The 13,325-nt window shown below is 39.5% G+C and overlaps 1 protein-coding gene across 1 annotated transcript; it reads left to right on the forward strand.

Annotated features, from left to right (window-relative positions):
• The first annotated feature begins 1,553 nt into the window (after positions 1–1,553).
• Positions 1,554–10,925, forward strand: LOC119735000 (N-acetylglucosamine-1-phosphotransferase subunit gamma-like). The gene is made up of 11 exons (XM_038208671.1): positions 1,554–1,720; positions 2,201–2,264; positions 2,578–2,642; positions 4,088–4,142; positions 4,688–4,771; positions 5,788–5,881; positions 7,117–7,231; positions 7,905–7,987; positions 8,121–8,267; positions 8,573–8,636; positions 10,598–10,925. The coding sequence occupies exons 1-11, from the start codon at positions 1,675–1,677 to the stop codon at positions 10,642–10,644; spliced, it is 864 nt and encodes a 287-aa protein (XP_038064599.1). The 5' UTR covers positions 1,554–1,674; the 3' UTR covers positions 10,645–10,925.
• Positions 10,926–13,325: the final 2,400 nt, after the last annotated feature.

Raw genomic sequence — 13,325 nt, forward strand, 5'->3', positions numbered from 1 at the left:
TGTATATATTGCAAACTATGTTAGCTGAGAAGATATTTCAAAATTTCACATTGAATTATGCTGCGTGATGCAGTTTTAAATAACAGTTTCCTATAATTACAACTTATTGATTTCATATACAATGCATAATATTCAGAGCTCTATAGCTTCTCTCCAAACCTGAGCGATTAAAATAGAACCATCACGGTTACAAATTTTATTGTAAATTCCGATACCTCTTTTAGTTTTGAGAGGGCAAGCTGAGGAGTAATTCCAGACGTTTCACTCGCCTCTGGCACGAGCCGACCTGTGCAAATAGAGACTTTTGACTCACCGACTGAACTTGACATTACGTGGACCCGTCGTATTTTCAGAGTCCACGACCCCAGCTTTTCACGCACGAAAACAATTGTTGCGTTGAACGGTCAAGTTGCAGTTGAAAACATTTGAGGGTCAGTTCACACAGACCCATTAAATTCAATTTGCAGTAACAATGAAGTTTAAGTTCAAGAGTGATTTTGTTCGGCTCAAATTCAGTTTTCGTTTTACCTTTGAAATTTGACGTCAATCGCATAGCAAATCGTGGCTCCTCCATCTTGAATTCATTGGAAGAACACTAGCTGGTCTTCGGAGGAGATCTTCCGGTACGCGGTGGGCCGACAACTCGCCCCAAGTTCTCATCACGAAGACTTCAGAGTTGTTGGAGAACAAGTTCCAGTTTAGTGCGAAGACGTCGACTGTTCCTGTGTGGCCCAAACAAAATGGTGGCAAAGGTGTCGGTAAAGATAGATAGATAAATTGACTATAATAAGGACTCTTAACAAGAAAAGGTTTACAAAATCTGCAGTCTTTGTGCTAATCATTTCTGGGGGGGGGGGTTTCAAGTTGGTACGCGCTACTTGTTGTTACTAAAAAAAATATCTGGCCAAATAAGGACTGATCGACGTTCATTGGTCAAAAGTGCAGGCTACAGGTGCTAGTGGGCGGGGCCGAATACCGTGCTGCAGTGTGTCGGTGACGTGACTTATGCTGGCAAAAATGCCTGTGGCCAAATAAGGAACGGTCGACGTTTATTGGTCAAAAGTTCATCCACAGGTGCAAGTGGGCGGGGTCGAAGACGTCATGTATTACGATTACTTGCATCGTCTTCGTAAAGCGTTCGGTTCCGGTCGCCGGGTTCGGGCAATTTCGTTCGCAATAATATAATGCATAATTATTCGCAATAATAATTTATGAATGCATGAATGACTATTTGGCTCTTCCTTTTCTAAGTAATATATGGTGCAGTTTGGAGACAGTTTCATCAGGGAATTTTAATAAACACTTCACATCATTTCTTGGATATGGCAAATAAAGTGAAAAAAAAGAATTCAGGGAAAATTTTCCTTCATTTGTAGTTGCAAATTATGTTGAAACAAATAAATGAATTGTCAGGTTTTTTTCACTGCAGTCCTGCTGGTACATGGTGCATGCAGTCATTCATCAAAGCGCCAAGGTATAAATTCGACAGCGCCCTCATTTCAATGAGTAATGCTGTCACCGTTTAGTCCGGTTCCCAGTCCCATCACAGGAGGCCAACGTGGCAGTGGACGCGTTGGATGGAGGCACTGTGTGAGAAGATGTGCGGCGGTTTCCAGTCCATATCCTGAGTGGTTGTTGATGTTTTGATGAGGAGCGAACGTAAAATATCTCGCGATGTTGGTTAAGATTGTGGCTGTAATTACCGTTTTGTTAATCCAAGGTGGGTCTTTGATGATCTTAGTTTTCTGTTGCACCTCCTTTTGTTTGTGATAGTATCACTGCCTCTTCAAACACGAAATTCTAATTTTAAGGGTGCAACTGCAACAGTGTACAAAAATTCCCATAGGCCTAGACACTAGTGCTAAATCATTTCGTCGTGGCGCAAGCAAACCTTACTTACTTACTTACTTACTTAGGTTGATGGGAATAGAATAGGCTAAGCCTTTGTGACCCCATATCCAATTTCTTTCCAGTAGGTATCAAGATGGTTCTTAAATCGCAGGTCGACTTATACCTGAGGCCGGCTTTATGAACAAGGCCCTCCACTACACGATCACCTTGTTTTGGGGGTTCCCAGGCATGATTGCTCTAGTACATACATGCTCTACTTATTATAAACTCAACCAGTTTAACATTATTAATAAGACTATTTATGAGTCATAAGACTTTTCTGGTTTTTTTCTCCTCCATTTTTTTTCAGATGTGTCTGTGGCATCCGCTCGTCAAGTTAAGATGAGAATGGTAAATGAACCAATAAATACAGGGTGAGTCAGCTGGTGGCATTCAACTTTGCTAAGTAAAACCAAACTATTATTATTATTATTAATCATTTCTGGTAATGAAACCAAGGATTCCTCAAAAGCGCCCTAGGCACTGTAGCTCGCAAGCCTGAAGAAACCTGTGGAGAGAAGACAATGAGAAGAAATTACAGTTTTAGAGGTGGGAGGAAAAGCCCAGAAGAATATTCTGGGGAAAACCCACGGAATCAGGCAGGGACTGAAAACACAATCCACATATTGGCCCAGGCGGGATTCGAACCCCGAGATACTGACTTGTTTGTATTGATTCCTCTTGCAGGCAGAATTGGGGGACAAATGAGCAGGAAAGCCTGAAACCCAAAGTCAAACCAGCCAATTTTTCAGGTAGGTCAGTATTTTGCTGAAATTAGTAACAAAAAAATGTCATTGTCTTTTGAAGTGGAGAGACGGTCGGAGAAATAAAGCAGAAAATGTGGTGTTTAAGGATGGGATTTTACATTTAATTTTGAACATGTTAAGCAAACTACTTGCGCACTGTTTACAGAACAGTAAGCGTCGATCTTGTGCCAGCAGCATGCAGGGCTTGATTTACCCGGGTGCACGCATGCACCAGTGCATGTAGATTTTTGCTTGTGCACGTAGCTTTTTAACTGAGCATGCACGACGTGCATGTAACTTTTTTAGCCACCAAAATACTCATTTCATGCATATATTTACCAGTGAGTGAGAATAAGAATAAAGTTTGTTGAATACTTGACCAGATAGTGTACAAACGTGTTATTTCTTTTATAAATCCATAAATTATTCCTCGCACCATGCTCGCACAGTCGCAGCAGATTCAGAGTACGGGGTAAAATTCAAGATCTCGACGTACGTCCTGCAACCTCCTCCGATCATGCATGTGATTTACCACGTGATACATGCTGCAGATAATTTGGTATCGCACTGACGCTCCGGGCATTCCTTATGTCCGGATCGTAAGTGCATTCCCAATTATTAGCTGCGTTTATCACGTGGTTTCGTTATTGGCCAATCTGACGCCGCCTATAAGCAGACGGGTAGCTAGGAGGGCTCCGATATTTTGCACGCAAATGTCCAGGGTCATTTTGTCAGGGTCACTTTGTCAGGTTAAAATCTAATTTCAACACGTTCGTATGGGTCTTCATCGATGGCAAATTTCGTCGAAATGACACATCCTGAACACGCGGGAAGGCAAATGTTGATTTCTAGGCGAGTACTGAACATATTTACGAAATAATGTATGGCGGATCGATTTCGCCATGTTCGAAATGCCCGAAATGCCACAACAGTGTGGCTTTGCCACGTTCACGGGTCTATATAGGCTTGAGCATGATAGAGTAAAAAAAGGCTATGTACTGTACTGTCTGTCAAAAGTTCGATAAATTTCAAAGAGAAAGAATACCTTCAGAGAAGCAGACGGGTGTAAGTCGATTATGGTGCATGTGGGTTTTTCTTGGTGCATGTAGGTTTTTTGGTCTACATGCACCAGTGCATGCCACTTTTTTTTTTGTAAATCGAGCCCTGGCAGCATGTTGAAAACATAAGACAATAAATTGTAGACATTGTATATAATTTATACAATAGACAACTGCCAGTCGTTGAAAACGTACAAACTCAACTGCCCGGAATGTGATCAAGTTGGTTATAAAGGAATCCTTGATTCTTTGTAAAATGCTTGCGTCACTTTGAGGGCAGAGCGAGTAAACATCATGTCACTTTTTCATTATGCAGGGGGAAAATGGCATAAATATGCAAGATAATATTAGCTCTGAAATATTATAGAGAAGTTTTTTCTTGTTTTATTCCAGGTCCTCCGCATCTGAAGAGATTGGTGGGAAGATGCTTCTCAAAAACAATTAACTCGTAAGTGAAACTATTTAGTGAATCTTGGTTTATTCCATCTGATTTACTGGTTCCAAAAGTGCCCAATTTGCAAAAGTTAAGAGAAAGTATTTCAATAATTGGTTTTTTTTTCCAACTAAGCAGCTTAGGGGCCAGCCACTCAGAGAAACCTGGAAAATCAGTTTTCAATTTTTCCAGTTGGGGAAAAGTCCGGGAATTCGGGTAAAGTGACCCAAATGGAAAGGTTTTAGCCAGTTTTTGACGTATGTGCGTCTTGTGCCATGTGTCCAAGTTGTGTCCATATACTGACTGGCTATGGCAGCTTTTTAGTGTTTATGCAGTGTGAATATTACACACCTCTCCAGACAATAACAATTGGCTGTGCTACACCACCTCTTGACTTTCCAGTGACCTTGTTAAAGTGAAAATATTTTTAACAGAATTTTTGAAATTTCTCAGAGAAATATCAGGGAAAAGTCTTAAAACTCAAGGAATTTTGTTTCATAAAGCGCTGGGGACCATCTGTTTAATTGAATTTACTTTGGATTTTTGTTTTTGTCCTATAGGTACAAATATGAGCTGTGTCCCTTCCAGAACGTAACTCAACATGAACAGAGCTTAAGATGGAACCCGTATAGTGGTATTTTAGGGTGAGTTGATTTCAAAGGCTCACGTTTCGTAAAAATAACACCCAATTTTGAATACCATGATTCAGTATGTTTATATCACGTGTGTGAAATTGATTTCAAACACAAGACAGAAGCATTCGTAATGTTATTACGAAGTCTGTAACAACAGCAACATGATGTTCAAAGTAGCTTTTTGTGAAATGTCATTGGTGTTTGTATAGAGTGAATCTATATCTACCACAACACAGTTATATCATTAAATTCTTGCAAGAAACTGTACAGATTTTTGTTAATGCGTTCTGAAAGTGAAACCTATATGGGTAATGGTTGTTAATTTACAGTGCTTATATCACATTAATTAATTCAGCTAACACTACGTTAACCGTGCCATGTTATATATTAACCAGTTCGCGCCAGGATTATTTTGACACGAACGGAACAAGGCGCGGGATTACTTTTCACTCGAGCTCATGCCAGGTGGGTTGAAGCCATCACCCTCGGGCAGCACACTCATATTTCCGGCCTCGCTCGCTGCGAGCGGGTCGCTAATATATTTTTTCGGCCTCGCTCCCTGCGTGTTTATCCGCCATCCGTTTTGAATACCGCAAAACCTTTGCAGGTATACACATCATCAGGCGCGAACTGCTTAAGGCCTAAACTAGAGTTGTATCGAATATATAAAATTTGTTTATATAATTTGTTTGAGTATATAAAATTTGTTAAGTATTTTATTTTGGTTTTTGAAATTGGTCAGTAGGCTCTGAATGTAACATCTGTAACAATGAGATTCCACATTACTGTCTCCTTTTCGCAAAACAAATCATTTCCAAAACCTTTTTTGCAGAATTGCCAAATTTCACTAATAGTTTGAAGAAATGAAAACTATCAGTCAGCACAAGCAAATGTTGTACCTTTGCTGATGCACATAAAATCAAAGACAGAGCTCAATAAATACAATCTCCAAACGTTTTGTGTGACTCAACACTCATTTGTCGTATCAAATACAAAAGATGACTTTGATCGTCTGTTTTTTGCAGGATTTGGCAAGAATGGGAAATAGAAGGCAACGTCTTCAAGTCCATGCTGATGAAGGAAGGCGACGCGTGTATGAGCAAAAACAGAAAAGTCACAGTAAGTGGTCGGTCAAGCACCAAGGGTTATTGAACTCTAGCTTGCCTTTTAGAAGTGAAGCCAGCTACAAATGTAGTTGATTTTTGTATGAGACGTACGAAAAGCAAAAAATTTAATGTGTTTTTACATTTGCTAGTACCATATCTGTATGAGTAGTCCATATCAGTGCATTGTTGAAGTCACTATAGTAAAAGAAAGTAAAGTATGCCAAAAAGCCAAAATGACCCATCTTACTGGCGTTTATCTCAAGTTTCCGTGGCATGAAACGACTGAGAATATTTCTATTCCCCCTGGATGGGATGCCAGTCCATCGCAGGTTACTCCCCAGCTAATGCCGGTACGCATTTATACTCCTGCGTGGAGAGAGGCAAGTGAGGATGAAGTGGCTTGCCCAAGGACACAACTTATGGCCAGCAGCTGGATTCGAACCCCTGACCCTCTGATCATGAGTCAAGAACCATGCAATCTATGAAAAGATGTACATGAGTTAAAAGTCTATACTCAAGATGAGTGTGACTTAGAAATATTCTGCCGAACGGGATGAGTAGTTACAAGCAGTTTTCTAGTAATGATTACATAGGTCTCTGTGTCTACATGTATGAGGCCAGATGGATCGTTGCATAAGAGTCACAACTGGGTTTTAAAGGTGCATAGGACACCAGACTGGGACCTTAAGTGCATGCTCAAAATGACGCAAAAGAAGATCAGGCCAACTTGACTCACTCTTTAGCCAGCAAATCTCTCCAAAACTTTCAAGTGGCAAAGAAAAGGTCCTCAGTATTTCACCAACCAAGTTTGAAGACTCAATTCAATTATTAAAGGAGACTTTTCTTCAATATTTGGCAGTGGCTTGCACATGAGAGGGAAGTCAAGTGATTTCAAAATGAGGCTAAAGACTAGACTTGTACATGTCCATCCATGGTCCAACTGTTTGAGAAGACTGACTTCTTCATTCATAGTCATTAGTCTGGTGCCTGACTATGGAGAAATGTGTAGAAATAGTGACCTAGTACCTGGTATCCTAGATATTTCTTTTGGAACAGTCAGCTGACAGTTGATTGATGCAGTACTGAAGAGTTGTTGGACTGGCTGTTTCAGATGCCAGTCTATTTTCTTGTATTGCATGTTTTCAATACCTTAAGTTTTGGGACTCTCATACACAGTATTGAGGGTCCCAAATTTTCGGACTAATATGACACAAAAAATTCTAATCAATGTTCATGTTATTTTGGAAGGTTTCGCTCAGGTGCGGTGCATTGAACTCCATTGCCAATGTGTCCGAGCCGTCCACCTGTGAATATTCCATGGTATTCATCACTCCGTTAGTGTGTCATCAGCATTCATTGCTTGGTAAGTCAGGGGACAGTACAGAACGTCGCTATCATGAGCAGTTGGGTCTACAGAACATTAAGGTTTTTTTTATAAACCCTAACCGAACTCAACCCATCAAAGTTCAACAGCAGGTTTTGTTAAAATCTGTCGGGATAGGTACAGTTCCCCTAAACTGATGGTCTTTTACACTGGGGTTGGCCTACCTCCAGAAACTAAGTCCAACAGTGTGTGTGTACAATCTCCCATGTGGGTGTTGGAATTTGCCAGAATGGGTATGGTTCCTAGTAAATTAGGCTGAGGGGTTAGGGTTAATAGTAATTTGTGATATTGATTTTTCGGCAGCAAATTTTCAGTGTAATTCCACACAATCCAGAGGCCGAAGGGGTGTTCCAGTATTATTGCTTAATTTTTCAGTACTACAGTAATTGTCACTTCAGTATTTGTTACTAGAGTAAGACTCAGTCCGACAGGCATTTTACAAAACTTGGGAAAAAAGCATACTTCAAAGTCAAAAGAAATGTTAAAATAGTGCACTAAAAGTTGCCCATCCAGTGTAACATACATGTAGAATTTGTGATCCTACATATTGCTTGGTATGTATTTACTTATACAGTAACAAAAACTGCATTCCTTTTTATAATACAAAGCTTTTTGGAAATTGTCAATGTGCTGTCGGTATTTTCACTTACAGTTTACCCAACCCTCTCTGAATCACTTCGAAGCAGATGGGATGAAATAGAAGGCGAATTATTTAATGAGGAAATCACATTGCAGGTCAGTACAGACAACAATAAAACCATTTTTAATTCGAAGTATCCTCCCAAAAAATTCAAATTAATTTTGAAAGATTGTGAATGATCTAGGAGGGTTTTCATACTCTAGGAATATTTAACAATTTGGTCTCCAGGGTTACCAGAAGAAGCTGACACAAATCTTTCAAGACGCCGGCTACGTTCTCAACGCCTCAAAGAAAGAACAACTCATGAACGCTGTTAAGGGTGACTCCCTCAACGCACCGCAAGGAGACTTTCAGACATTGGAGCTGTGCTCAGCAGTAAGTGGACCTTATATCTGCGTACATGTTGTCTGATTTCTTCGTTCAACCTAATATTGACAAGAAGTGCGCCTGGTCATTTTCCTTGACCCAAAGATTTAATTGCTAAAGGTCAATAAAACTTTGACCGTTCGGGTTACTTGTTGGTCTACTCGAGAATTTTTTAACTTGTCTTCTAAAAAAGTTGCTGGCTGATGTGCCCCTTAATTTGATGTACAAGTGTGGAGCACCATGGTCCATGGTGTTTGACTCACGTACCGTGGTATGTGAGTTCGAATGGGAATGATTTTTTTTTTTCATTAAAGGCATATGCCGTTCTTGAAGAGGAGATTCGACGATTGAAAGCACAGCTAGAAAGGCAAGCACAGGGTAAGAGACTCAATACCGAAGCAAGTTGCAACATGCCGTGGCTTTATCTGCAAGGTTTTTTAATGTATTTAATAAGGTTTACTGTTTTCAGATTACGTTAGTGATTTTATTTATCCCATGTGCATAGGCACTGTACTTCAGGACCCTGAACAAACGGAGAATGTAATAAAAAAAAATGAAAAACAATAAGTTTTAGAGTTGGGCAGGAAATCCTGAAATGAAATTCCATGGAAAAACACTGAATTAGGCAGGGAATCAGTGGAAACCCTTTCCACATTTATGCCCTTTAGGGATTGGAACTGGAGTCCAGTAATTATCGGATAGTCTATGGAATATCCCCTTGCACATCAAGTGTCTATGATATGCAAGCAGATTCGGGCATTTATTACATAATTATGTAAAAATGATGTAAACCTGTTGTTGTATTACAAAAGCATGTCAGCCAAGTTGACCAATCAACAGCTGAGTCCACATTTCTGATCGAAATGACATCACAATTTCTATAAAATGCGACTCTGATTGGCTGGCGCGTGAGTATCATAAAATTTGCATTGCTCATATACATCAGATGTTGGTTACTGAGAGGGCTCCATTGGACAACGGGTGATACTCGGACTAGTAGGTGGAAGGCTAGATGGGAGAAGGCCGGACAAAATGACCAAACTTTAAAAACAAAAATCTAGAAATGTGTTTGTGGACAAACACCGGTTGAAATCACTCTGTGACATGTGACGACAACGTCACTTCAAATGTCATTGAAAACACATGTGACGTACATGACATGTGATGACGTCAGCATTTACATGTAGATATTCAGATTTGAAAATGCCCCTTTCAATGTGATGTCACATGACTTGTGATGACATCATCATGACGTCACTTCAATTTTCATATGTAACACATCCTGGTCTCAGTACCTCCCAACTAAACAAGTTACAACCAAATCCGACCTATAGTTCTATAGATATCGGCCTTACAAAAATGCCCCTTTAATGTGAAGTCACATGACATGTGATGACATCATGATTAGCTCACTTGAATGTTAACGGAAACTTTAATGAAAACAAGAGCTGTTTCGGCTGAAACAGCTAATGACTCTGAAGAAGGGTGTAATAATGGTTTAGTGTACTTTTCCTTTAATCAGTAACGACCCCCGGAAATGAAATTGACACAGAATAGAGAAGGTATCGGTAATCATTCGTATTGCTGATGATTATTTTTCTTTCTCTTAATATTGTGATATGTTTTTTGTGCACGTACAGGTCTCTTGTGGTGAATACTTAATTAATGGCACTCTATGCCGTTTTATGTATGCATTTAATGTTATGCCTGTGGATTTTAATACGTCAAGGGCACGAGACACAGGAGAACAATGCACTGTGTACACTAACGTTTCAACACATTTTGGTCATCAGTGATGGGTCGCATGCACTATATTCCAATTTGCACAAGAGGCTTTACCTTGGGTTTTGTTTTAATACTGGCGTGTATGTAATATTCTGGGCCTAATTAAGGAAACTGTGGATTCAGTGATCTGGTACACGGTACATTGTGGAGACATGTGCGCAATAGGGAACAAAAGATTGTATACGTCTCCACAGAGCAATTTCTGTAGGTGAATACGTCTTCACAAGGTTATCACGAAATAGGTACATGTTTATGGATTGTACTCGAAATCTAGGAATATCCAAGGTGAGTTGATGTGTCGCAAATTGAAGTATTTTATGTAAGGGATATTAAGTCCGAATTTCAGCCCAGGAAATTAATTCTGGTTAAAATAAGAGCATTTTGAAAGTACACTTTTCTGAAGAAAATACACACGCTTCAGTCGAAACAAATAGCTTTCAGCAATCTCAGTGCATACCGAGGGAACGCCCAAAATTGTCATTTAGAAATATTTTGCAATTTATTATTGCCATTAGACTTAGTGATTCTTGATGTCAATATTTTTGTCTTCACAGATCCTGATGGAAACCCATTGTTCAACATGGACAACCTCTACACATGAGAAGACTCCATCAACAAAATGGAATCTATTAGGGTATTTATTGTGTTGTTTGGACCATTCAGCTATAATTCAATTACTTTGTGCTTTCATGCAAACATGTTTTGAAGCCCCCCACAGCACAGCGTTACATGTACATGTTTGCATTCATTGCAAGTCTCAGAACTCACCGCATAGCGCAGTTCATTTGTGGAAATGCATTTTCAGTGTCAAAAGCCTGGCTCATATTCCTCGGGCAAAATTAACGGGGAAGCTAATTTGTTAAGGGGAACTGCAAATGTCGCAATGAAACTACAGTTGTTGACATCGTGAAATTCACTTTTGCTGTTTGGCTGAGTATAAAATTGCCTTTTCCTGTTGATAAAGACCTAGGGATGTAGTCAAGTCCTTGACAAGTCCCTGCAAGTCCATCACAAGTCCTCCAGGCCCAATTCAACTCACAAGCTAGTCAAATGAGCTTTGACAAAGGCATTCCTTTGTTATTGTTTATCAACTGATTCTTGTGATTCAACCTCGTTCCCGTGGGTACGATCTTACTGCGCCATGTTGGTTCCCACCATGCCTTGCGCGATCTTAACCCTGGTTTATGGTAATTTAAATATCCAACTATGTGGATGATTTATAGTAGGACTGTAGTCAATGCGTTTAATGCCCGACGGACAGTGCTTTTAATTTTGAAGGTTTTTTGTAGAATCAATCCTTTCAAAGATTGTCGCGTTGTTACAATTCGAAATGAGCATACTAAAAAATCAAGTATTTTTTGTGTGAAAAACGAGCATTCCAGACGTTCTATATCGTAGAGGCATCGCGCAGTCTTGAAAAAAAAAGTTTGAACGTGACGTGACGTGCAGGAGATAACGCAAGCACATATAGTGCATCCAGCCTTCAAAATACGTGCAGAGTACGCTCTGAATAGTGAATCAGCATCATTTTCGTATTCTACAAGGCCAGGGGTTAGTGAAGGAACGTGCACGCAGCCCATGGATAATCGATAGAGCTTGCAAAAATCATTCATTTGATATACACATTGTCTCAAGGGGCTACATCATTCTGACGTAATTAACAGTAAACAAAAGGACGGAAGGAGGTTTTTCATTATTTGTGCCCGGCAAAAAGTCGTAAGCGTGTAATTCTAATGTAACAAAAAAATGTTCCAAGCGTGCTAACGTCCCACTTAAATTGGTGCGCAGAGCCAATTTTGTTCCGGGCAAAAAGACGTAAGGATTTAAGCGCACATTTAAGGCTTGGGAAGTTCCCGGTAATAGGTCGTTAGCATACGAAGCATAAAAATTGAAATAATTTCACAATTAAGTAATATTTTGACATCAAATTGCGCAATATTACTTTAATTATGAACAAATGTCATCAGTCAAAATTTCAACCTTATGTGATTTTTGATCTAGAAATGGCAGCACAAAACCTTTCAACTCGATTATCTCCAAAATGTTTTTTTTTTTTTTATCCTGGGCTGCGAACGTCCTTTTCCTTGTCACACGACGACTTGTGATTTACTTGTGACTGGACTTGAGATGGATTCGACTACATCCCTGTATTGACGCTGAGCTTGAACATATTACAAGAGTGTCAGTTTAGTAATTTAAAACTACACAAGCGTGCCTAGACTATGAATAAGTTCCAAATATTAGCTGTCGTATTCAATGCTAAAAAAAGTGTGTTGATCTAATTAACATCTTTGATAACAATTGCAACCACAACCTTGTAATTATCTCCCACATGATGATGTAAATTCAACACCAGTGTGGGCTGCACAAGTCTATTTTTTGAAAAATTGAATGTATGACTGTAATGATTTAAATATTGCTTGATGGTGTATTCTTGTACCTATTGTGTATGCAGCCAATGTATAAACAAGATTGAATGTATCAGAGTAATCGCAGAATTTTGGGTGTTGGCTTTTTGAAAAAAAAGATGTACATTTTATTAAAGATGGATCAATTTTGGGAGCATGTTGTTTGTGTTTTTGATAATTTTTTTTTTTTTTTTCAATTTTATACAAGGTTAGTACATGTAGCTGGTATGTCTGGCCACTGGCCAAGTCAATAAGCCATTTGGAAACAACCTATACCCTTTGTGAGTTCAATTTGAATAACTTCTGGTACATTGAATTGCTCGTCCTGCTTCGCACGTTTTAACTTTGAATTCTCCAGACCAAAGACAATGTTGCTATATCACATGATTCGGGGCAAGCTCTTGCATAGTTACGTAAGAGACGCTCAGCATCAATACATTGTTCACAATGGGTGAGAATGGCACAAAGACACCAGACCATTCCGGAGCTGGGGGTTGCTAGCATAAGGCTTGCCCTGAATCGTGTGATACAGCAACATTCTCTTTGGTCTGGAGAATTCAAAGTTAACATGTGCCAAGCATTCGAGCAAGTCAGGGTACCAGATGTTACTCACATTTAATTCGCAAGTGGCTTATTGCTTTTGAGGTATTTGTCTTCAAACAACAAATGCTGGATAATTTTTGCAAACACTCTAGATTATAGATATGGTATCCTATGTAATTGGGCAACAGGCCAATGGAATGTGTGCATTGGAACACCTTTATCCCAGAATTTCATTGAGCATCACAAAATTAGCCCTCTTTATTCCAAAAATCAGTCGACTGACTGATCGTTGGAAATCACCTACATTTCTTGATTTCTTCTAAATGACAGC

This window comes from Patiria miniata, unplaced genomic scaffold, assembly GCF_015706575.1.
Source record: "Patiria miniata isolate m_02_andy unplaced genomic scaffold, ASM1570657v1 HiC_scaffold_28, whole genome shotgun sequence".
NCBI lineage: Eukaryota > Metazoa > Echinodermata > Asteroidea > Valvatida > Asterinidae > Patiria > Patiria miniata.